Here is a 24,663-nt window from a genome sequence, read left to right as displayed (position 1 = left end):
ACAAGTAGGCAAAGGCAAAGAGCTATGATCTTGTTGTGTAACAATGTTATCGTGTCTTTCTCTTTCCAGTGTAGCTACTCGGTTTAGTTATTTACTACGAACGTGTCCAGACCTACCAAATGCCATACCTACAGTAGGACTATGCAATAGCGTCAATATGAGCTAGCGTGTAGATAGCTTATTTGAACAACCAAAAGATAATGTAGCCTGACCTATACATATCGCTCCTTTGGTCCATACAGTATGTAGTGGCATCATCCACCATCCTAATACGAGCTTGTTCGTATCTGATCCCCGTCTGGATGTACCCCACTGTTCAGCACCCAGCCGAGCAGAGTTGCCTAGCCTCTACCCCTCTAAACCTCAGCCATACCCCATCAGGTGTGGTGCTACTCCATCAGCTGGCGTCATCTTTTGATTTTTGGGTCTGGCTGACAGCTTCTCTTTTCTCTGTATCTTCCCCCTATTCCTCTCTTTCTTTTTCACTCATTCGACATGGGTGTAAGTTCTAACTGATCTTCCTTTCCCCTCTCTCACCCCACTTGAGAGAACACCACCAACTGACCACGAACCACCACCTTCACAGTTCGCCGCAAAGCTCGCCGCTGCTCAACAAAACCAAAGCCAGACTATGTCGTCGAATACAGGCAACAACTCGGGCACTTATGGCGGTGCTCCGCCATCCGGATACACTGGAGGACCTCCTCCCCCTGCAGCACTGCGGCCTGGTGGATACGTAAGTCAAGAGTCCGATCACCTGTTCCCTCAGTGTCAACCCATCTCGACGTCATTTGTAGAAAAGCAAGATGTTGACAGTTGTAGCAACAGCCGCAGGGGCAACAACAGCAGCAGCAACCATCGCAGTACCAGGCTTACCCAGGATCGCCGCCACCTGCTCAAGGATCGGTAAGCTACCTCCCTTGATCCAATTTTTGTTCGTCTTTCTCTCTACTTCTACTCTTCTCTTCGTGTTGTTGTCAACCTTTTTTTTCTCCTACTCCACATTATTACCCCTCCACACACCGACTGCTCTCGCGTGATAAACCTCCCTCTCTTTTCTCTCTCACTCTCACTCTACGCTCTCTGGTCCCATCAACCATCCACCCAAGGAAAATCAAAATTATCCGAAAATCCACCATGTCGGGTCATTACGGCCAACCTCCGTACGGCGGCTCACCTGCTCAAAACTACCAGCCTTACAACGCGCCCTCACCCGCACCGTACTCGAAGGCCCCGCCGCAACAACCTTCGCCTTACCCCGCACAAAAACAGCAACAACAAGGCTATTCGCGACCTCCACCGCCACCACCCCAAGGTCAGCCCTATGGATCTTCGGGATCGGCGTACCCTGGACAGCAACCGCCTTACCCTGGTCAACAATCTCCTTATCCGGGACAACAGTCGCCCTACCCAGGACAACAACAACAGCCACCTTATCCCGGATCTCAGTCGCCTTATCCTGGACAGCAGCAACAGCAGCAGCAACAACCTCCCTCCTATGTACAGATGACCCCTCACACACGTGCCCCGCTTTTATGCTTTTTGCGCCGTTTTCATTTTACGATTGATACAGTTGGCCGCTATTATTTCAAATTCAATAGAAGCTAATATTCAGATTCAGAACCAGGCACCTTACCCACCTCAGGGTGGCCCCGGTGGTCCCCCTCAGGGTGCACCTTACGGCGGCCAGGGACGTCCTGGCCCTTCACCCGGCCCTCCTGGTGGACAACAATATGGCGCGCCTGCTGGTCAGTATGGACCTCCCGGTGGTGCCCCGGGACCCCAGGGTGGACCCGCGACTACCCAGCAGGTCGATGCCTATCGTCGCCTGTTAGAATCCACCATCCAAGAGAAGCAGCTGCAGAGATTCTACCCTCCCGGATCCAAGGCCCTGGATGGTCTCATTCAGTACCTCGCCAACGAGGCTCCCGGCCGGTTGCAGCGCATCGTGCAGGAGCTGAATGTGCCGATGGAAGTTGCCACCGATCTCATGAAGCTCGCCCTGTTTGATGTCATTCTCTACGTGGATGACAGTGGATCCATCGAATTCGAAGAAAAGGGTCTGCGAAAGGAGCAACTGCGACAGATTCTGGGCATCGTGGCGACCGTGGCATCGACTTTCGACCAGGATGGTATTGAAGTGCGCTTCATGAACTCCATGGAGGAAGGCCACGGCATCCGCAGTTCCAACGATGTCGAGAACCTCGTGTCGCGAGTCCGCTTCTCCGGTCTGACTCCCCTCGGAACGAGTCTACGACAGAAGGTTATTGACCCTCTGGTCGTGGGCCCTATCCGCTCGGGGCGTCTGCAAAAGCCCGTCCTTGTCATTACCATCACGGACGGTCAGCCTGCGGGTGAGGCACACAGCACAGTCCGCGATACCATCAGCTACGCTATTCACGAGGTTCAGCGGGCGCAGTATGGCACTGGTGCCGTCTCCTTCCAGTTCTCGCAGGTCGGTAATGACACGCGTGCGCGGGACTTCTTGTCCGACCTTGACGAGGATCCGGAGATTGGACAGCTGATTGACTGCACATCGAGTAAGTTGCACAGAGTGGTGGTGCTGACGAACTGTTGAAACCGGACTTTCCAGACTGACCCATGTGATTTTCTAGACTTTGAGGTTGAGCAGGATGAAATGTCGCGCGCTAACCCGCCTGTGCACTTGACTCGTGAGCTCTGGGTACGTTTCCTCCAAGATTGCATCTGACTATAATCTACCACTCCAGTACTAATCCGATCTGTGCAGTGCGCTAAGCTCATGCTGGGTGCCATCGACAGTTCCTATGACACCAAGGACGAGAAGGCAGCTCGGCGCGCCGGTGGTGGCCCTCCCCCAGGACCTCCTCAGGGTTCATACGGTGGAGGTGGTTATGGCCAGCCACCTCCTCAACAGGGTTACAATGCACCTCCATCGGGCTATGCCCCCAACCCATACAACCAGCAGCCCGGCGGCTATCCCCCACAGCAGCAACAGCAGCAACAGCCCCCCTACCCGGGTGCAAACCGAGGAAATGCTCCCGGCTATGGTCAACCCCAGCAATATGGATACGGTGGACCACCCCCGGTGGAGCACCTGGCTACCCCCCCTCGGGAGGATATGGACAGGCGCCACCACCTCGTCGGTACTGAATGGGAGGGAAAGTGAGTGAAATGGGTTGAAAGGGAGAGATGGGTATAAGATGCTAGGCCTTTTTCCCCAATACTTTGCGAGCTTTGATTCTTGGCATTATTTTTATTTCAACATGGATATTCATAACTTACATGCCCTCCGAATAAGCCGCCACATCAATTTGTATTTTTTATTCGTTTGTTCCTGGATCGTGTGTTATGGCAAAATTATGCCTCTTTTTCTAAGATTGGTTGGGCGGGATGGATGCGATGCAATACAATTGACAGAATGAGAGTAAGAATGAGTATTATATCATGAAGTTCGTATGAGCCTCTACTATTATATTTACTCTTATCATCGATCCTGACTTAGTATGCCTTCCTACAATATTCTTTATTAAACTGATGTTAGTGTCAAATCACCAGAATCCGATACCATACCCATACACCCATGGCGCAGCGGTAAGTTTTTCTTAGTAAACACAATATCCTCATTTACTCACAAATACAAGAATATTTTCTGCATTTGTAACGTCTCGATCTAAATATTATAAATGGAAGTACCTTACCATGAATAATTAGCGTTATTATAATCTATTTGTCGACTGTGGTGTTGAATATTTCATTTTGAACGACACGAGTTTATCAAATTGGCGCAGCGGTAAGGCGGTGGCAGAGTTATGATACGGTAATATTTTCATAATACCATCCTCTCGTTGGGCAACACAGAATGAGTTAATCACCTCGCCGCCCTGAGCAGCTCACTGAGCAACCTGATCACCCACCCTAACGCTCAGGCCGATTACTTTATTTACTTTTGTTATACCTCTGTGTTGTATGAGATCTCCCGACGCTAGCCGCAGTGCTGAAATACATTTTCCTTCGTTCGACTTGAAGCTTCTCATTTGTCACCCACAATATGCCACGCCCCTCTCATTCCCTATGGGAGCTGTTTGACAAGCTCAAGATCCATCCGACCTGGGGATATGTTATCTACCGTACAACCTACTCCTCCGAATCTACCGCACACTTCTCTACCGTGATCAAGTATCTCGAGGCGTGCATCAAAAAATCATTCTTTGCAGAAGCAGCAGAATGTGCCAACGAAAGCACCGGGGTAGATTCCGCGATTTACTCAGGAATCCGGGCCCGACACAGCCTTACTGTTATCGAAGATATGACGCAGTTCGATGGGGCATCAATTGATTCGATTCGCGCACATTTCGAGGGGTGGGTAGATGCACAAGGCCAGCGTGATAAATTCAATAAATATCGAATGTGTATCGTCATTGACGAGGAATGCCTCCAGACGCTACTAGGTGTATCTGCGGAGTCCCTAGAGCAGGAAACCGAGTACCATCGAGATGATACTATACGGTATGTGAAGGTTGTTGAAGCGTGGCCGGATCTGGACGGAAGTTACGACTTCCCTGGATGGATGAAGTGTTGGTCGCGCGTGTTATGGGACCTTTGGAAGATGATGTGCGATAGTGATGACATGATTCTCTCTTGGGACAAAATCGATGATTTCTGCCCTGGGGTATATTGTGGATGATGAAAGTGAAATCCGAGTTTCCGTGCCAGCGGAACAAGATTTGAAGAAAAAAAAAGAGTCCTGTCTATGTTAGAATGGGCTTGCCCTGTGGTTATATCCAATGTACGGAGTTAATCATATTTCTTGATTTAGTGTCCCTTCCTCAGTATTCCCAATTAATCTGATGATAGACATACAAATTTGGATCTTACAGTGCCAGGCAAGAAGTTTGAGTACACCTCTACGGTATTATTTTATTCTAAATTATATCATTGGTTTAGAGCCTAAGGTCTAGCTAAAATAAGTAGGCGGTGTCTGGGCGGTGAACGGGGGTGTATTCAAACTTTCTTGCCTGGCACTGTAGTATTTGATACCTTACCATACGCCTATGGCCCAGTGGTAAGGTTTTGTTAGTAAACACAATATTATGATTTTTCTACTCATTTCGGTATAAATATTGCTTTTTTTGTAACATATATAAAGGCTATGAGTAATTCCATCTTGAAATTTATTTATATATTTATAATATCCCATATATCTGATGTGGTGATAGATATTGCATCTTGAACGACAACGATTTGACAAAATGGCCCAGCGGTAAGGCGGTGGCAGAATTACGGTACGGTATCATTTCAGTCTTTTTGATCTACTGTAGTCTCGAGTTAACCACCCACCCACCCATCAACTCAGTGTTGACATCTTGACATACAGTATAACTGAATTGTATTTAGGAGAGTAAAACTATTAATTTAGAATAACATGATAGCACTGATCTCACTTGTTCTGTTTTGAAAGTACTTAGTGTAGGGCCTCTTCCGCAGTATGCACCTATCTGCCGACGTCGGCCAGATCCATTCTTGCCCAGACCCCAAGGCCGACCATGACGTAGCATAGTCTTGGATACATCGACTAACAAATCAAGAGATAATGGATGCCTATGTGGGCTGTCTCCATAGTAATGGGCAGACATATTCTACAGTATGAGGCCTTCCAAAAAAAATCCATGTCACTACTGGTACCATTTACCTAGAATAGTATGCATAGGGTTAACCAAAGGTACAACTTGCAAGGTACCCGAGAAAGAATAAAGTTGCCACGCGAGAAGTTTCACTAGGCAGAACGATTAAAAAGAGAGACTTTACTGTGAGAGGTTAGAGATATTCTTAGTAGTCCGGGGGCCTGAGAAACTGGCCACTGATGAGTTCGGAGGATGATGCACGGGGTGGTTTGGTTGGTTGGTTAGTTTGGTTGGTGTCCTTTGACCCACCGGCTGCGGCCATGGAAGGATTCCAGGGATTCGAGGGGGCGACTTTTCCGTGGCCGTTTTCCATGGATTGTTCCATGTGGACTGGGCTGTGTTCGACTGTCTGTCTACCTTGGCGCTTGGTAGGTGTTCTGTACAGTACTGCCTACTCCACGTCTCGCGAGTCGCCAGACAGTCTCAAGTCTGGATGCAACCCCCAACTTGCCCCCAATTGCGCGTTGCGGGCTCCACACAAAGTTAGATCACAATCTTGCCTCTTGACAGCCTAACCCCCAGAGTGTGGTTCAAGGAATAATTCTTCTAATGAGATCTGACTTTTTTGCCTTTTGTCTGCCTTCAACTAGACAGAAAAAGTCTGGAGAAATCAACCCCTCGACCGCTTCGGGCATCTTGCCGCATCCGGTCTGGTATTGCCTCCGACTCTCACAAACTCCGTCAACAATACTATTCCCCCCACTGGTATACGCCTTACCTTCTTTTCGACTTGTTCTTTGACAACAACACGACTCTCGATAACACCAGTCGCGAAACGCCTGGACTATATTCGATCTTTTCGCCGTTCTCTCACTGCTTAGACTTCGTCCTTACCCACGGTCGACCAACCTTCGTTTTGCGACCGTCGACTGAATTACTAGCCATACTCACAACCAGGCCGATGTGCTAGAGAAGCATGACTGCGACCTCTTCGATCTCTAGCGCAATCGATTCCCTTCTTGTATTCTAAACCGCATCGCCAGTCTATCAGATCTCCCGATCGAATAACCAACGAAGAAAGAAAAGATCGTCCGGGGTCTGGTCCCGCGCCAGGCACGATCTTTCGTCATGTCCAACCATGACGACCAGCCCCTAGACGAGGGCCGCCCGTCGCAGGAGCAGAATCAAAATCAAAATCAAAACCAGCCTGACGTTGTGCGCCGGCCGTCCCTCGTTTCTTCACGCACCATGTCCGACGCTGGTCGCCGCGCTTCCCAGCAGTACCACGTGCGGTTCTCGACCGATCTCGACCGACCTGTCGAAGACCTACCACAGCCTCAATTGTCGACGACCGCCGACCGACGTCCGAGTTCGCGAGGCTTGACTATCGACACTACGCTGGCGCCCCCGTCGACTCATCACCCTGCCCGCTCACCAACTTCTCCCCTTTCTCCTCCGAATGCCGCCGCAGGCGCGACTCTCTCACCAATCTCCCCGCAGAGCCCAGACTCCGCCGGTGGTCGTTCGCGATCGCGAAACCGAGGTTACTCGCTTCGACGCAGCATCTTTAACAAGACCATTCACACACAATCTGATCAGGATGATTCCGCGAGTGTGGAGCTGGACGATGCCCATGGCTCTGGGAGAAGTCCCGAGGGGGAAATTGCGGTTGCACCAAAGACCGTGTATGCTCCTAGTCCCGTGGACGAGAAGAATGAGTTGGCCGTTGCACCGACGGCGACGGTGGAATGGACAAAGGACGAAGCCTCGACATACCCCTCGTCCCGCTCCGATTTGCCTCTGAAGGAGTATTACATGTCTGTCGCGCAAGATAACTGGGTGAAGAAGAAAGCTGCTACGGCAGGACTTGTCACTCGCGTGGAGACTATCTTGACTGCGATCCAGAAATTCATTCTCCGCATCAAGGATATGCCACCGACTAAGGACGGACGGCATATTGATCTCAATCCGTCCATGGTTGATACTCTACTCGATGAGCGTACGGGCAAGGCCTATTGTGCCAATTGGATTCGGTCAAGTCGGTACAGTTTCTGGAGTTTCTTCCCTCGGCAATTGTTTGCTCAATTCACCAAATTGGCCAACTTTTACTTTTTGGTCGTCGCCATCTTGCAGATGATTCCCGGTCTGAGTACGACGGGAACGTTTACGACTCTGATTCCTCTGTTGATTTTCGTCGGTATCTCAATGGGCAAGGAGGGATTCGACGATTGGCGCCGATATCGCTTGGACAAGGAGGAGAATAACCGGTATGCGTGTGTGCTTCGTCCGGGTCAGGCTCCTGTCATCGATGGTGCATCCATGGCCAGTGGTGCGCATGACTGGGTGGAAATTAAATGGCAGGACATTCGGGTTGGAGATGTCATCAAGCTCGAGCGTGATCAGCCTGTTCCCGCTGATTTCGCCCTCCTCCACGCCAATGGACCTAATGGAGTCGCTTATATCGAGACGATGGCCCTTGATGGAGAAACCAACTTGAAGAATAAGCAACCCTGCCAGGCTGTGTCAAAGGTGTGCTCTACTGTCGACGACATCATCAGCAACTCGCTACATTTCGTTGTGGAAGACCCAAACATTGATCTCTACAAGTTTGACGGTCATGTCACGGTCAACGGCCAGGAGAAGCTCCCCTTGACCAACAATGAGATTGTCTACCGTGGTAGTATTCTCCGCAACACTAACCGCGCCATTGGCATGGTTATCTACACTGGCGAGGAGTGCAAAATCCGCATGAACGCCAACAAGAACCCTCGCATCAAGAAGCCTGCCCTCCAAGCCAAGGTCAACCGCGTGGTTGTGTTGATCGTTCTCCTGGTCATCATCCTTGCCGTTGCATGCACTGTTGCCTACAAGTACTGGTCGCAGGATGTAGAACGCTACTCCTGGTACATCAGTGATGCCAGTGTCTCCTACGGTCCCATCTTCACCTCCTTCCTCATCATGTTCAACACGATGATCCCCATCTCACTGTACGTCAGTATGGAGATTGTCAAGGTTGTGCAGATGCTTCTGCTCAATGATATCGACATGTACGACCCAGAAACCGATACGCCTCTCGAGGCACGCACGTCTACCATCAACGAGGAGCTTGGCCAGATCAGTTACATCTTCTCCGACAAGACCGGTACCTTGACGAACAATTCGATGCGATTCCGCAAGATGAGTGTTGCGGGCACTGCGTGGTTGCACGATCTCGATCTTCAAGAAGAAGCTGCCCGCGAAGGTGAGAAGCTTATTCACAAGAAGCGGAACCTGAAGGGGAAGAAGGCTGCTGGCCGGAAATCAAATGCCTCGGAGATTCGCATGAGCGCAGCACGGCCGTCCAACGTCTCTGCAAGCGCAGACCAGATGCGCCGGTTTGCTCGGTCGGCGCCTTGTCGGACCACCGAGATGCTGGAATACATCCAGCGCAAGCCGTATACAATCTTTGCAAGAAAGGCCAAGTTGCTCATTCTGGCTATGGCTCTTTGTCATACTTGTATCCCCGAGGAAGATGAGGATGGCAACGTGACTTTCCAGGCTGCTTCACCGGATGAGCTGGCCCTTGTGATGGCGGCCCAGGAACTTGGGTACTTGGTTATGGATCGCCAATCGAACACCCTGACCATTCGCACATATCCCGACGGTACGGATGAACCTGCTATCGACGAGATTTACGAAGTCATGGATGTGATTGAATTCTCCAGTGCCCGGAAGCGCATGTCAGTTGTCGTTCGCATGCCCGACCAGCGCATCTGCCTCTTCTGCAAGGGTGCCGACACCACGCTCATGCGCCTGTTGAAGAAAGCTGAGCTAGCCCATGAGAAGGCTGCCGAAATTGAGCGTCGGGCCAGCAAGCGTAAGGCTGCTGAAGCCAACCAGGTCATTCGTCGCAACAGCGAGTATCACAGCCGCAAGGATAGTAATGTCCGCACCAGTCTCAGCCGACCCAGTTTCACTCGCCGTCGCTCTTCGGTTTCTGGGCACCATGCTTCTACACTGCGAGAGAGTATTGATGTCTGGCTTCGTGACCGTGAGACTGACGGTGGTATGCTGAACCGGGAGACGGAGAGTGCTTATTACAGCCCTCGACCTTCTGCCCAGATTGGACGCCATTCGACTGCTATCTCGGACTCGGGTAGCTCGACCAATGGTGAGGAAGTTGATGGGGATCTGGTGGAAGAGGCTCTTGTTGTTGATGAGGCTGCTATTTTTGAGCGTTGCTTCCAACACCTAAACGATTTCGCCACTGATGGACTCCGCACTTTGATGTATGGACATCGATTCTTGGACGAGACCACTTACCAGAACTGGAAGACTGCGTTCCAAGAGGCTAGCACCAGCTTGGTGAACCGCCAACAGAAGATCGAGCAGGTCGGTGAGGAAATCGAGACACAGCTTGAACTGACCGGCGCTACTGCGATCGAGGACAAATTGCAAAAGGGTGTCCCCGAGGCTATTGACAAGCTGCGCCGTGCAAACATCAAGTTGTGGATGTTGACTGGTGATAAGCGTGAGACTGCCATCAATGTTGGACATTCCTGCCGTCTGGTCAAGGAATACTCTACCTTGACTATTCTCGACCACGAGAATGGTGATGTGGAGGAGACCATTGTCCAGCTAACTGCCGATCTCATCCACAACAAAGTCGCGCACTCCGTGGTCGTCGTTGACGGACAGACTTTGTCGGAAATTGAAGCTGATGACGTCGTCCGTGATCGGTTCTTCCAGCTCGCTATCCGCGTTGATTCGGTCATCTGCTGCCGTGCTAGCCCAAAGCAAAAGGCGTTCCTTGTCAAGACCATCCGGAAACATGTCAACGACTCGATCACCCTGGCTATCGGCGATGGTGCCAATGATATTGCTATGATCCAGGAAGCTCATGTTGGTATCGGCATCACTGGTAAGGAAGGTCTGCAGGCTGCTCGTATCTCGGATTATTCGATTGCGCAGTTCCGTTTCCTCCTAAAACTGCTTCTTGTCCATGGTCGGTGGAATTACATGCGCGCCTGCAAGTACACTCTCGGCACGTTCTGGAAGGAAATGCTCTTCTACCTGACGCAGGCGCTGTACCAGCGTTGGAACGGGTACACTGGCACATCACTTTACGAGCCGTGGAGTCTGAGCATGTTCAACACTCTATTCACTTCGTTGGCAGTGATCTTCTTGGGTATATTCACCAAGGATCTCTCCGCCTCGACTCTCCTTGCCGTGCCTGAGCTCTACACCAAGGGTCAGCAGAACGGCGGCTTCAATATTCGCCTCTACCTCGGCTGGACATTCATGGCAACCTGCGAAGCCATGATCATCTTCTTCACGATGTACGGCCTCTTCGGCATGGTCCAGATCAACCCATCCGACACCGACACCTTCGCCCTCGGCCTCCTCACCTTCACAGCCTGCATCATAGTCATCAACATCAAACTCCAAGCTCTAGAAGTCCACAACAAGACCTACCTCTCCCTCATCGTGATAATCATCTCCGTCGGCGGCTGGTTCCTCTGGGACATCATCCTCTCGCAACGCTACAAGCTCTCCTCAGGCAAAGGCGTCTACGCCGTTCCCGACAACTTCCTCCACCACGCCGGCCATAACCTCCTCTTCTGGCTCGTCCTCCTTATCTCCGTCTCCGCAGTCCTCCTCTTCGAACTCACCGTCTCCACCCTCCGCGCCCTCTTCTTCCCCACAGACGTCGACCTCTTCCAAGAATACGAGCAAGACTTGGATATCCGGAAACGCTTTGAAGAAGCTGCCGCCGCAGAATTGCAACAGGGTTGGGATCGTGGAACGAAAAAGTCTTCGTTCGAACTTGCTCGTGAAGCGGCGGAACTTGAGGAGATGGATGCGAGGGAAAAGCATGTTCAGGAGTTGTTGGCAAGGCCGCGCGTTATGACGGAGAAGCCGGTCGCGAATGAGATTGAGATGGAGGGATATTCGAGTGCTAGTGTCACTGCTAGTCACAGTGGCAGCGAGGCTGTGGAGAGGAGGGTTTCTGATTCTGGGGCCGGTGGTCCACATGGCACCCTGGACCAGTCTGATGGTGCTGGTGTTGAGCCTATGTCTCCGACTGAATCTTGTGCGCCGCGGCGCTCGGTTGAGATTCAGGAGTTGTTTAGTAAGGGCTTTGGCACGATTCGCAAGGGTCACTTGAAGTGATCTTGCCCTGTGAGCTGTGAGCCGTGGTGATTTTCTCTCGGTTTTTCTTTTTCTTTCCCTCTCCCTTTCATACCTTCTTTTCCCTCCTTTCCTTTGGAGCGGTTGTATATCAAGTGTCCATGCCGGCGGATTCGTTTGACTTCCCCCATCATTCTCTCATAGCGTGCTCTTGTTCTTTTTTTTCCTGTTCGTCTCCGTCTCCGTCTTGGTCTTGCATTATATCCTATCACCATTATCATCACGCCTTTTTCTCACCCCTGGAACACTCACCACACTCCCTGATCTTGATTTATACCAAGGCTGTCCCAGCAAGGCGTTTGTGTGGTTTTTTCATCTTATTCCATTCCTATTCCATTCCTTCCTTTATGCATGTTTGCACGGTCATCGACGGACTTTGATACCCCGACTCGATTCGATGAAGTCTGGTTCTTGCTTTTTACTTTTTTTGCGCTTTGTTTTCCCTATGGGGGTTGGTTGTATATACTACTTTGGTTTATGGTTTATACAATTCGGTTCTGAGCCATCATTCTACCTATTAAGGTAAAGTGTTTATTTTTTGTAGTGGACAATTAGAGCTCTGTTGTAAAGTATGTATAGACGTTGTACAGAATTGGTGCCGTGACTTGATATGGATATGAGAGGGATAAAAACACTATCTTTATTCTTCTCCAGTGAATAGTGTCAGGACTTCATTGAATGGAATTACCTCTGTGACTGTTACTAAGAATAAGCAAGGCGTCCACGTGGGACATGTAACACATCTCCGTATGAATCTGCCACTGTCTTTTCCGTACCCTATATGCATACTGCCTGTCATAATAGTACGCCTTGCCCGTTGTCGCAGTATTTTTGGAAGAAATCGCCCCCGAAAGCAAAGCCTCGAGAAGAAAAGAGACCCTAGGGCCTGGGGTTGGGGGCTAGCTGCAATGCTACTGTAGTGTTAATTGGGGCCAAAGGTAAAGAGATGGGGCTCAGCTGGCCAATGCATTGTACTGCTGGGGGCCACGATGTATATATGTACAGTACTGTAGTTGGGGCGGGCGGTTAATTTGCATACCTACAGTATCTCATGAATATCGAGTGACTTTCTCTCAATCTGATCCAGTCATGTCCTTCGTAGAAGGTCAATGAGATACAGCAACTGATATAATTGGTGACGACATTGGCAGGAGTAAATTCATCGACAGGGGTGGATCGACAGGCAGGATCATCAAGCAGGATGGATCTTCGGTGGGTAACAAGGGTCCGAGGATTGTCATGCCAGTCAAGGAGGAACTTTTGTACTTTTAAATCGATTCTCGTAGAATGGCCTCTGTAATCTATGCGTGGGATATATCTGGGGAATGATTGCGTATATCTGTCTCAGAAGGCCAAGAAAGAATGTGCTGTCAATAGCTAAGAGACATACATACATACTTTCAACTTACGAGTCTACAACCCACGGACAACGATAACTGGGCAGTGAGCAAGTGACGCGCGGACGTGGAGCAAAGCGACAGCGGGACTAGTGAGTGTAGCCAGTCGGGGATGAGAATGGAGTGGGTTTGGCAGTCTTGGCGGCTGAAGAGGGAAAGGGTTGGCGCTCGGATAGAGGAGCGGGAGTGTGTCAGTGTATAGTAGCGAAGTGCATGGACAAGGACAATGAGTTAATGCGTCAGTATCATGATCAGAGGGGGTGTGGTGGTACAGGGAGAGAGAGTTGGAATGGAAGGCATTTGTTTAAATGTAAAGAAAAGAAGAGTATTTGTATCGTGTTGAAGTTGAAGTAGAAAAAGACGTTTTAAGGGACACGTGACGAGTACGTCATGGCGCAAGACTGTATGAAGATTATGATTTTGATTCTGCTAGTAAGGTAATTCAATAGTAAGATAAGATAAGATAGCAATATTATCTCAATGAATATTTAAAAATCTATGACCATAATTTGAGATGTGTACATGTACGAACAAGTGTGTTCTTTGGTTAGTTGCCTTTTTCTTTGGCCCGTTTAACGCCTCTTGACGCCTCTTTTTTTCTGGGGGCCAGGTACGGTTAAATTGTGCCTTGTTTCGTCCCGTGGAAACTGGCCCGTTGATCGTCCCTCGCCTCTTGGTCTCTTGGCCCAGGGAATTAGACTCCCCTGTCTTCCTCGTTTTTTCTTTCTCTCATACATTCATAATTCTCGATTTTTCATTGCATATCCGAGACACTCGTTGTTCTGTTCAGCCCTGCGCTTGCCAAGCGAACTGGTCGTTTCTCGGCGCCCGCGTCTCCATCTCCGCCCTTGAGATCCGCTCGAGACCCTAGACGAGAACCCAGTCTCCGCAATGCGGATGCTCCCCTCAGTGGTCACGCCCTAATCCTACTCTCTTTCAACTGTTCGAGTAGAGCCTACCCCGACCGAGTCCTTCACCGTTCTCCCACTGTCGCTACCAGAGACCTCTCTCCCGCACGAGACACACGACACATACCACACCCGCGCGATGCTGCTCAAGGGTCGGGAAGGGGCCATTCCAGCCTCGTGGGCATGGAAGAAGATGGTACGATACGTTGTCGCAGTCATTGCCATCACCTGCTTCGCAGCCCTGCTCTGGCCATCCTCACCCAAGAAAACAACCTCCGTCGCCCCTACCCGCGCCCACTCCAACATCACCATCTCCGCCAACGTGAAATGCGACCCGGACGCTGATATGCTGCACCGTCTGGGCGTCCGCAAATTAGCCCAATATACCCGTCGCGAAGTCGTCGTCGACTTCACAGAGGACCCGCTGCCAATGAGACAACGGATTGACACGCCCCTGCTGGATGTCAAGGTTCGAGGATCTAGTCACACGAACGAGCTCGGCGAGCCGCAGGACGGCTGCACGATCCCGGCACCGCTGGCGGTCGTGGCGCCCAAACCACCCAAGATGGCTGATGCCTCGCATATTGACTTTGGCGTGGCGACCTCGGTGTCCCGATTGAATGAGTCCCTGGACCAATTCGCCCACTGGGCGGGATACACTCGTACGCGTATCTTCGCCTTGATTGAACCTGAAGAGGACAAGAAAAAGGCTGGTATTGCCTACGTCAAGGCCAAGGCTGATAACCTCGGCATTAACCTGATCGTCAAGGAGTCGGAGGATGACTATCTCCACCGGTACTTTGCGCTAGTCGCTCTATTGGAAGAGAACATGCGTGAAGGAACACGGTGGGGATGTATCATCGACGACGACACATTCTTCCTCTCCATGCCTGCATTGGTCAAGGCACTGGGTGAATACGACGACACAAAGCCCATGTACATCGGCGGTCTATCCGAGGGAATCCCCCAAATCGCCGTCTTTGGCATGATCGCGTTCGGAGGCGCAGGCGTCTTCCTCTCACGACCACTGCTTTCCGATCTAGCCACCGTCTACGATCAATGCGAGCAAATGACCTATACCGGTGACCGTCGCATCGCGAACTGCATCTACCAATACACCACTACCCGGTTGACTGTGGATCACCGCTTACATCAACTGGATCTGATGGAAGATGCCTCTGGTTTCTTCGAGTCTGGTCGGGAACCCCTCTCTCGGTTCATCACTGGAAATCCTGGTTCCACGCCGACATGCCCAAGCTCAGCGTGATCTCCGAGTTATGCGGTCCAACGTGTCTACTGCGCCAGTGGGCGTTCAGTGATGGATGGTTCTTGACTAATGGATTCTCCGTGGTCCAGTACAGTTTCCCACCAGAGCAGAATGATCTTACCATGGAGATGACCTGGGAACCGCATAACGGCGCCACAGAGGAGTCTTATCTGCATGAACTAGGTCCACTACGCCGCAAGGATGATCATAAAGTGAGTTATCTGTTGGAAGACTCTGTGATCGAAGACAACGGTCGCGTTACGCAGTGGTATATCAAGCGCGACAAGAGAGAGGGAGATCAAATCATCGAGCTGTCATGGCGAAAGCGGTAGACCTGGGTACAACATTACCTAGAGCTCAGCTTTATGCTTCGGAGTCACGTCTTGATACCTGTTTCTCGTTCTCGTTGCATTTTTGACTTCGACTCATGCCTTGCAAATTCCCTCCCCCCATACATAGGGTCCAACCGGGGAGGGTATCCAGGTCCCGGCTGTTTGTTTTGACAACTCCAGCCTATGTCCCCATTGTTCTTTTTTTTCTCATCTTTCTGGAGCATTGGGTCATGGGTAACCTGCATTTTCTTCTTGTTTTCGTTTATAGATCGGTGATACACCTTGATGTCTGTCTACTCTGTTATACTGTTCTAATGACTAGGGATGATTCAGTTCTAATGTGAAATGGAAGACATTGAATATGGCATGGGTTCTCTTCTTTCTCACTTTGTAAGACAGGATGTAGATAGGGTGCCAAATCACCCTCAAGAATCCTCATAAAAAGGGGATTTTGAACTATTTGGTTATTTATTTCCCAACCATGTAAGTGTAACGACTGGATGATCAGATAAATTTGAGTACACAATATCTAGTGTATCACCCCTTTGCCTCCTTCACGGCAGCGATGATTCGCGAAAAGGGTAGGTAGGATAAACCGATTAGTCTTGGCCTGATCGATCGGGCCATATACATCCTCGAGCCCTTTAAATCCTTCTACTCCGGCAAAGCACCACAAAGAAATCAATGTGTATTGCAGCTGGAGATGCAATATAGACTATTATCCTATGTGCTCCTAATGCAATCATGTAAAGATATTCGAGAAACACAGTATTTACTTACAATCTCTAAGGCTTTGGAATTCTCCTAGGCCAGATACATCCCTAACGGTTTAGGCACGTTGTGTGGATCCGATAGCCAGTTAGTTGAAGACGATCAGTCAAAAAGCGGCGGTGATGGGGGGAAGGTAACGAGGACCCTAGCTGCCATGGCTCATCTTTGTATGCGAATGCTCGTCATCTGTATATCACGTGATAGACTCGGACCTTATTCTCTGTATGCCGCCTCGCAGACAATACTCTCCCCTTCCACTCTCCAATCCCCGCTCAGCTTAGGAATACCGCTGTCCTGGCCTATTCCGGCTGGAATTTTGAACAATTTTGACTTCCTCGCGAGGCTGAAGATCCTACATGAATAACCACTTGCTCCCCTTTCCATATAATCAGTCCCATCCTCCAACATGGCTAGACCATGTAGTTCGACCACTATCCAACATCCTCCTATCTAGATGGCCCAGGCAGTCCAAACCAGAGAATCCATTAGTCACGCCAATCCCTCTCCAGAATACCAGTGATAGTCCCTCTGACCCTCCAATCCGCATAATATGCATCTCAGACACACATAATGCAACCCCATCTCTCCCACCAGGCGACATTTTGATTCACGCCGGGGACTTAACAGCCAAAGGCACATTTGATGAAATCCAAGCACAACTCCGCTGGCTCTCATCACAGCCACATCGTCACAAGATTGTTATTGCAGGAAACCATGACATCCTTCTTGATGAAGACTGTGATGCGAAATTCGTGACGCGTTTGGAAGATGGCGTCCACCAGCGGAAGAATCTTGACTGGGTTGATATCCAGTACTTGCAAGATGAAGCAATCACGGTATCGATACCGATACAGATCACCGATGATGAAATTTCACAACAGCAAGGGCAAGTCCGAAAGATAAAGATCTACGGATCGCCGTCCACCCCAGAATGTGGCACTTGGGCTTTTCAATACCCCGCGATTCGGGATGTATGGACGGGCCGGGTCCCCGATGACACCGATATCCTGGTTGTTCACGGTCTCCCGGCTTTATATGGGGATTGTGATGGTGAGACCGAAACGAGTGGGGAAGTCAGGGTCAAGGGTGATGGGTACCTACTCCGTGAGATTTGGAGAGTCAGGCCTAAGATGGTGGTTTGCGGCCATATTCACGGTGCGTTCGGGGTCTCTGTTGTTCGTCATGATAGAGTTCAAGATGCTGTGGACGGATTGAGGATGCGGTGGCCTGAACATGGTGTTTTGGGGGCTCTACAAAGGGTATTTTGGAGCGGGATTGGGACGGTGAGGGGAGTTGATTCTTTAAAGGAGACGGTGGTCGTTAATGCTGCTTTTGCGGGTGGTGCATTTGAGACTGAGGATAAGGGTGCAATCGCTATTGATTTTCGCTAAGCGCAGCAAGAGCAACATTTCATAACATCATAACTCGTGAAAATATTAATATTATGGTACATCCTTTTCAATTAAAATGAATATGTGGTTGCCAATGCAGAATGTTCTTTGCTGCCAGCTGAGCACTAGCTCGTTCATCTTCGAGTGACTCGAGAACCTCATCATTATCATGTGGAATCACCAGGGTCTCTTCTAGCCGCGGTACCTGGCTCGTCCATGCTGGGGCAGACTCCAAGATCTTCTCCTCTCTTTGGTACTGCTCTAATTCTTCGCGGGTGATGATGCTGTCTGCCTTGCGTGGCAAACCCAGGTTAATGCGCTCGTTGAATGACTCGACTAGCAGTGCCGGAATGGCAGACAGCACCGCGTAGCGAGATTTGGACGAATCCTTGGGGTTAGGGATGGAGGCAACTGGCCATTTCGCGTACCAGAAATATTCTAGTTCATTTCGCAGACCAACATTATCGTTCAAAGTCAGGTGCTCGTAGAGTCGGCAGAGCGAGAATAGGGGCGTATCTTCTTCCCTGCCTTTGGGGGTTCGAAAGAGGCGTTCGCGATAGAAATTAGGTTGAGCGAGTAGTTCTTCAGGTGTTGGAGGGGGAAAGACAGGATACGCGTCAGATGAAGACATGCACCAGAGGCGTTTAAGGTGCCTGGTGATCACCCGCAGCTAGTCGTGTTGTTTTGCTTCGGCATGACAGATATCGGTAACCTTTGAGATGGGTGGAAAAGGATCTGAGGGTTCACCGTATCTTAAACCTCGGAGCCGGGCACAATTAAACTGTTCTCGAAAGAAAGAGCCGCATGGAAGAAGCGAAACAAGCCTGGATGAAGCATCATCAAACCAGCTAGTCAAGGCGTTGTGCTGAGCCTTTATTTTCCGTCCTTATCTCATCCAGCGATACGCTTTAATCAACCACTAAACGCCCCTAGGAGCAAGGCTGCACTACTAAGTCTCGATTTTTATTATTATAGAATGAATATATATCAGGGATGTAGCGGGTGTCTGGGGAGAAGGCGCCTACTGAGGCAGCACGTCTCCAATATGAAGCCTACTGCTCCCAAGGCATTTTGCCTGCGTTTGAAGGTTCTTTATAAAACATTCCTGATTTCACTTCACAGATACAAACCTCCTAAAAAACATTCTCAAGAGTAACTTCCTCACAGAGCGCCTTCATCACCAATCAACTTGTTCCCTACATCTTCATTACAATAAACATGGGAAACAACCCTTCTAAGCAAGGTCGAAACCCTCAAAGTCGCCAGACCGGTAGCAGAGCACAAAACCTTCAAATTTCAGGCCCCTCCGGCGGGTTGCAGATGATTCCAACCTCCGAGAGAGATGGTACTGGCCGTCCAATTGCCCATCGCTCATTTGAGATAAACCGGGATCAGCTCCTCCTTGCATTTCGATACATGGCAGAATACCTCCGTCAACAAAAGGCCAATCTAACTATCTATGTGGCCGGTGGTGCAGTCAACACGATCTATCTTCGTTCCAGACATAGCACGGGCGACGTCGGCTCTTGAAAGATGCGTCCAAATACGCTCAACAGCGTTCCAAATCCCAAATTGGCGCAAACTGGTTCAACAATTCTATATCGCTCTTTCTGACTCGTAACATGGAGCAAGATCTAAAGGGTGCATCGCATCGCCAGAATACTATTCTTTTTGGGGAACCGAGGCTCACCGTCTACACTGTGCCTTGAGAGTATGCACTCTGCGGCAAGACAGACCGATTAACAGAGCCGGATAGACGTCCATACGATGCTGCAGACGCTGTGGCTTACCTTCATCAATGCATTAAGGGAAAATGGTGGGCGTGCAATTCCTGCACAGTGGGTTGAGGAATGGGGGAAGAGATACAACAAGGCAGTTTCGGTCAAAGTGCTCACGATTGACAACTTGTTTCACAGCAGATTTGGTGAACACGGTATCCTCTTCTGATGTCTCTGCTCGGGCCGAAGTTCAATGATATGCAGAAGCCTCATCTTGTTTCTAGTCTTGTTTGGCATTACTACAATGTGCCTATTAAGGTATCATGATTGCATTCTTTAGAATTGATAGATCATTGTTGACAAGATCGTCCATGCCATTTGAAACGTGTCTAGGCATAGGCCATTGAAAGACAACCTCGAAGACAGTATACACCAAGGTAGCCATTCTTAACTCAATATGAGCTACATAGAAAACTCCGATCAGAATGGAGATTCCATCACACTAGCTGGGAATTTTAACAAAGACAAAAAGACCTGTACATACTAAATCACTTCCGTGCTGTCATCCTGCGATGTCACTTTTTGATACGTGGATGGTGTTGTTTCACAGGCAGATACACTAATGCCAGTGTCTTTCTGATGTGTGTTACCTGGAATCTGTCCTGTGCCATGCATCGATATGCATTGCCCTCTTTCAGGTTATTGAGTCGAGCAAATTGTAAACCCCGTTACGACCCGATCTGTAGGATATCTTACGCTGAAATGCTCTATTCAAACGGAAGTATCTTTTCCACGAGACCTTCCGGCTTCATTATATACAGTCTGTAGGTACCCCTTACAGAAAGAAGTGAGTGATTAACACCAGCAAGAACCAGGCAATAAAGCGACCAATATCCAATTGCCCGGCTCTCCAGGCAGTCACTGGAGCTGATGGAACCTATACAGCGGCACATGCCATAGCGAGCCTTACATATATTATAACGCTCAGACGCCCGATGCGCCAAAAAACCGAGCCGTGTGGATAACCTAATGCAGACTACAGTATATTTCTTTTTTCATAGAATTGCTTCTTTCCGATCATCTGATTAACTATACCCACTCCACTGGATAGTACAGTGCCACCTAGCTACAGGGAAGCGTCTAAACGCGATCTGCGAAATCCGAAATTCCTCGAACGATCTTCGGCAGATTTTGCCTCTTGTTATACTTTTCTCGAAAACCTTGGGTCTTGCAAGGTATGATCGGAGTAAGTTATCAAGATTGGCGAAATGAATCAGAGTTGATCGGAATTATATTAGTTATACTTATTTGTGTACTTACAGCGATCGTGAATTTCTATGGGCCCGGTAGTCCTAGTCCTAGTCCAGCCCATGGCCTGATGAACTGCGTGGGCCAGTGCACGATTTCCCCAGTGACATCATGTCAGGGCCAGGGCCTGGGCTGTGGTCAAAGCGTGGCAGGGCGTTGGGCCCTGACATCCCAATGAACTGAAACTGCTCTGACCTTAGGTACTACTGGTAAGGCCGGAAGTTGTAGGTTGTGGCGCCACGCAATGCGCCATATAATGATTGGAAATCACGCACCACCAGAATACAGTACCGGATAACGGCGACAGGGATTATTACCTCGTGGGAAAAGGGAGGAGGACGCGAAACGACTTTCCTTTTTTTTCTTCTCTCTTTGGCCGGCCTGTTCTACTAATAGTAATGGAGTTATGGAGACTAGCGTGGACTTGATACACCAACGCACGTCTCAGCCACATTCATGTGGGAATGGCCTTGTGTCTAGACAGCCAATGATGATGCGCGATGGTGGTTTTTTGTGTTTACCGTGAGGTTTGGAGGTTTGCGGAATCTTGAATTCGAGTTTCGTATTGGATCCTTGGAAAGGCAGTTGAAATTAGGGGATGGGTTATTGGCTGGTTAGGTGGCTGGGAGTTAAGACATGGGATTTCGGTATGAGGAAGGAGGTTCGGCGGTGCGCGGGTTAGTTAGCACTGTATGGTGAAGTAGACAGCCGTGTATCTCCGGATGAGAGAGGAGATGACAGTGTCGTCATAACCGTTGATTAATGGGATGTTGATCAGGGAGGGGATCTCTTAAAGACTCGCAGAGGAAAGAAGATCGCGACCACGAGCAAGAATCAAGGAAAATCTGGAGAAGGAGGCTTAGTTAGTTTCATCAATTATCGAACAAGCACCATACATAGACTTGGGAGCTCTCCTGCCCAACCAACTCTAACTACTCCGTACGGGAAACTAATTGACTAGTGACCTCTTGTTCTCTCGTTCTCGGGTTCTCCCCTAATAATAATGTCATCTGCCTTGTGAACCGTAAACCAATCCTCGCCCCCCTTTAGCCTTTTCGGGCATATACCAGATTCGCCCCTAGCGGCAGTCGGGCACTAGGGCCGGCCAGGCATGCAGTACATACTACATACACGTTGCCAGGTGCACTCTTCAGGAAACAAGGCCAGGGCCATAGAAGGGATAGGGCGGAAGTGCACAGCCTCAGACTGGGTCCGGATGATGCATGCGTCTGGGCCGTCCGAACCAGTCAGGGCATTCGGTATACCAAACACCTTCAGACCAGGGGAGTAGTACATACTCCGTACAGTAGGCAGTACAGTAGCCACTACAGTAGATTATTAGCCAGTTCAAACCTCGGAGAAGGACTCGGACCTCCGGCGCATCGTCCAATTCCAGGATGATGCGCAAACGGGCGGACAGCGTTTTTTTCCGAATCTTCGAAATTCCTTCTGGAAGGCGACCAGAAGGTCAGGAGAAGGCTTGGCATGGCCCATCCTGCCAATCCTGAGAGATCATGGTTCCGTGCCGTGTGGCAGAGTGGAGAAAAGCAAGTTGGGTTGGGGACTTGGGGAGGCTGAAGGTGCTGAACGGCCGTGGCGGCTTTTTTTAGCGTGGAAAGGGGAGCAAAGGAGAAAAAAAGGGGGGTTTGATCTTTGATGGGGGTGGTTGTAATTACCGACGCTTGGGGTGGCTCCACTTGATGTCTTATGTTTTTTCTTTTTTTGGGCAGATCGTCATGGATAACTGGGATTAATAGTTTGAAAAAAGGGGAGGAGGTAGGGGAGATTGGAATAGGGAATAGTGTATAGTGTCGACTGTTTGAGTCTTCGATAGTTGAGGATACGACTTTCCCGAAAAGAATGAAAGTTCGAGGTAGTAAGCAGATACTTGAAACTTGACAGGGTTGCACGATTATGATCATGATCATGGACATATGCCGCGGTGTCAAGTGTAACGAGCCACCTCGCGTCCCGTGTTGGAAAAGACAGGGAACGGGTTGACAACATCAGAAACCTTCTAGAAGGTGAATAAACCTTCCATAATCCACCGTCCGTGTAGGCGAGAGTTAATATTTGACTAGCGGGCAATCTGGGAACAGACTATCGAGATGGTGAAGCACATCCGCCCCTCTTTGCCTCCGCTTAGTCTGGAAGTTGGCTTTCTACAGGGCTGCGATGGACAAGTTATGGTTTTATAGGAGTCGTTATTCTGGCCTTCGTAGGTACCTGCCTGTAGGACCTATGATGATTGATCCAGTACAGTACCTATACTGTCAGATCACCCTGTAATCATATAATCATATCATCCTAGGATTACCTCCCTTTGAACTCGTGTCGCACCATTTCCTCCGTGTAGTCCGTATCGACATGCAGTCATCATACTGGACTTGTAACCAGAAATAGTCCAACCATTTGCCTGATTTTCCCTCCTTTTCTAACCGTAGAACAGGGGGATTAAATCGATCTATACTCTGTACACCATACGGAGACAGCAATCGTTCTCCAAAATGAATATACAACCCCAGAGCAAAGACCTCTCCATTGACCATGTGGCCATGGCCATGGCCACCACATGTGGTGTTTTGACAGCCCAGGGGCCCCTTTCCTGCAAGTTGGAACTTGGGGGAAATCGGGACGAAGCGCGTCAAGGGGGTCCCACATTTTGCCCCCGATCACATCTTTCCTATATAGTCATAGTCGGTCGCGGTAGTATAACTAGTCTGCATGCACTCCGTACGGAGTGCATTAGTGAGTCACATGAGATGAGGTCAATTGGTAACTAATAACTGGGTAGTCATACTCCTATCCTCCTCAACAAGACAGGAGTTAGTAGTACATATTGTAGTCTATACTCTACTTGCGTCATTATCTGCATATGATTCACCCCCCATTAGAAGGTTTACATTCTCGTTTCACACTAGACTAGTGGTATATAATATACCAAGTCGGATTTCATTTCCCTAGCGAACTCGAGGCATTCCATTTAGTAATTACTACTGAGCTTCTCAGCTCTCAAGAAGAACCTCATCCCTTAGGATGTATGGCTATGAGGCTTGCAAGCCATACAAGACCACAGCCACGAAAAGACCAATGATATAGATCATCAACTCACTAGCCCCAGGCCTAGGTCGGGAACCATCTCCCTTGAAAGCCCTAGACGATTTAATATTTATTCTGTGATTCAGATCGGCGTCGCTTTCTCGTATCCACTTGGTCGAAGCGGCCGCAGGGACGGGGGAGAAACGCACGTTGTGGAGCCGGGAATTGCTGACGGTCCTTCTGGTGCGGCCTGGTTTCCTTCTAGCGCTTCTTTTTGCTGGAGCCAGGGGGGAGACTAGAACGAGTTGGGAGGGTTCTGTTGGCTTTTTTGCAATGCAGGGATAAACGAAGTCTTGGGTTCTTAGTGCGACTGGATGTATTTTTTTTGGATTTAATAATATTTATTATTATTTACTTATATCGTCGTATTTTCTTGGGGAATTTGGGGGTTGTTGGCAGACTGTAGGAAAGGGGAAAGGGAAATAGGAGGTTTTTTAGTGTCACCCAAGCTGTGCCTCCTGTCCTGTAAAATGAATGACATTGGATATGGACATACAGTAATAATAAATCAATAATAGTCGCAATTTCCTGGTTTCATTATTCTGTGATAATGGGGGCCTATACAACTGAAGACGCTTTTAGTAATTAGGCAGACAGCAAGTATACGGGCAGTCTGGATCAGAGACTAGAGACACGGTCCAGCCAGATATGCTTATGTCCCTTTCTTTTGAATAGTCTTTCTAAATGTTTTCAGATCG

The 24,663-nt window shown here is 49.4% G+C and overlaps 9 protein-coding genes across 9 annotated transcripts; 8 read left to right on the top strand and 1 right to left on the bottom strand.

Annotated features, from left to right (window-relative positions):
* Nucleotides 1-495: 495 nt before the first annotated feature.
* Nucleotides 496-924, top strand: N7473_005891 (uncharacterized protein; the record flags this gene model as incomplete). The annotated part of the gene is made up of 3 exons (XM_057151831.1): nucleotides 496-501; nucleotides 587-736; nucleotides 829-924. The coding sequence occupies 3 exons, from the start codon at nucleotides 496-498 to the stop codon at nucleotides 922-924; spliced, it is 252 nt and encodes an 83-aa protein (XP_057009636.1).
* Nucleotides 925-1,137: 213 nt separating this feature from the next.
* On the top strand, nucleotides 1,138-3,148 carry N7473_005890 (vWA domain-containing protein; the record flags this gene model as incomplete). The annotated part of the gene is made up of 4 exons (XM_057151830.1): nucleotides 1,138-1,500; nucleotides 1,622-2,540; nucleotides 2,616-2,683; nucleotides 2,750-3,148. 4 exons carry the CDS (start codon nucleotides 1,138-1,140, stop codon nucleotides 3,146-3,148), a joined length of 1,749 nt encoding a protein of 582 aa, XP_057009635.1.
* An 882-nt stretch (nucleotides 3,149-4,030) lies between these two features.
* On the top strand, nucleotides 4,031-4,666 carry N7473_005889 (uncharacterized protein; the record flags this gene model as incomplete). Its single annotated transcript, XM_057151829.1, has 1 exon — nucleotides 4,031-4,666. One exon carries the CDS (start codon nucleotides 4,031-4,033, stop codon nucleotides 4,664-4,666), a length of 636 nt encoding a protein of 211 aa, XP_057009634.1.
* A 2,065-nt stretch (nucleotides 4,667-6,731) lies between these two features.
* N7473_005888 (aminophospholipid-translocating P4-type ATPase DNF3) lies at nucleotides 6,732-11,756 on the top strand (the record flags this gene model as incomplete). The annotated part of the gene is made up of 1 exon (XM_057151828.1): nucleotides 6,732-11,756. The coding sequence occupies one exon, from the start codon at nucleotides 6,732-6,734 to the stop codon at nucleotides 11,754-11,756; it is 5,025 nt and encodes a 1,674-aa protein (XP_057009633.1).
* A 2,462-nt stretch (nucleotides 11,757-14,218) lies between these two features.
* N7473_005887 (uncharacterized protein) lies at nucleotides 14,219-15,346 on the top strand (the record flags this gene model as incomplete). Its single annotated transcript, XM_057151827.1, has 1 exon — nucleotides 14,219-15,346. The coding sequence occupies one exon, from the start codon at nucleotides 14,219-14,221 to the stop codon at nucleotides 15,344-15,346; it is 1,128 nt and encodes a 375-aa protein (XP_057009632.1).
* A 122-nt stretch (nucleotides 15,347-15,468) lies between these two features.
* N7473_005886 (uncharacterized protein) lies at nucleotides 15,469-15,678 on the top strand (the record flags this gene model as incomplete). The annotated part of the gene is made up of 1 exon (XM_057151826.1): nucleotides 15,469-15,678. The coding sequence occupies one exon, from the start codon at nucleotides 15,469-15,471 to the stop codon at nucleotides 15,676-15,678; it is 210 nt and encodes a 69-aa protein (XP_057009631.1).
* A 1,127-nt stretch (nucleotides 15,679-16,805) lies between these two features.
* On the top strand, nucleotides 16,806-17,840 carry N7473_005885 (metallophosphatase domain-containing protein; the record flags this gene model as incomplete). Its single annotated transcript, XM_057151825.1, has 1 exon — nucleotides 16,806-17,840. The coding sequence occupies one exon, from the start codon at nucleotides 16,806-16,808 to the stop codon at nucleotides 17,838-17,840; it is 1,035 nt and encodes a 344-aa protein (XP_057009630.1).
* A 67-nt stretch (nucleotides 17,841-17,907) lies between these two features.
* On the bottom strand, nucleotides 17,908-18,471 carry N7473_005884 (uncharacterized protein; the record flags this gene model as incomplete). Its single annotated transcript, XM_057151824.1, has 1 exon — nucleotides 17,908-18,471. The coding sequence occupies one exon, from the start codon at nucleotides 18,469-18,471 to the stop codon at nucleotides 17,908-17,910; it is 564 nt and encodes a 187-aa protein (XP_057009629.1).
* A 414-nt stretch (nucleotides 18,472-18,885) lies between these two features.
* Nucleotides 18,886-19,370, top strand: N7473_005883 (uncharacterized protein; the record flags this gene model as incomplete). Its single annotated transcript, XM_057151823.1, has 2 exons — nucleotides 18,886-18,927; nucleotides 19,008-19,370. 2 exons carry the CDS (start codon nucleotides 18,886-18,888, stop codon nucleotides 19,368-19,370), a joined length of 405 nt encoding a protein of 134 aa, XP_057009628.1.
* Nucleotides 19,371-24,663: the final 5,293 nt, after the last annotated feature.

The sequence above is a fragment of the Penicillium subrubescens genome (assembly GCF_028828155.1).
Source record: "Penicillium subrubescens strain IBT 31985 chromosome Unknown utg000004l_segment0_segment0, whole genome shotgun sequence".
NCBI lineage: Eukaryota > Fungi > Ascomycota > Eurotiomycetes > Eurotiales > Aspergillaceae > Penicillium > Penicillium subrubescens.
Note: the sequence above shows the minus strand (reverse complement) of the source record. Positions and strands in the feature narration are given on the sequence as shown.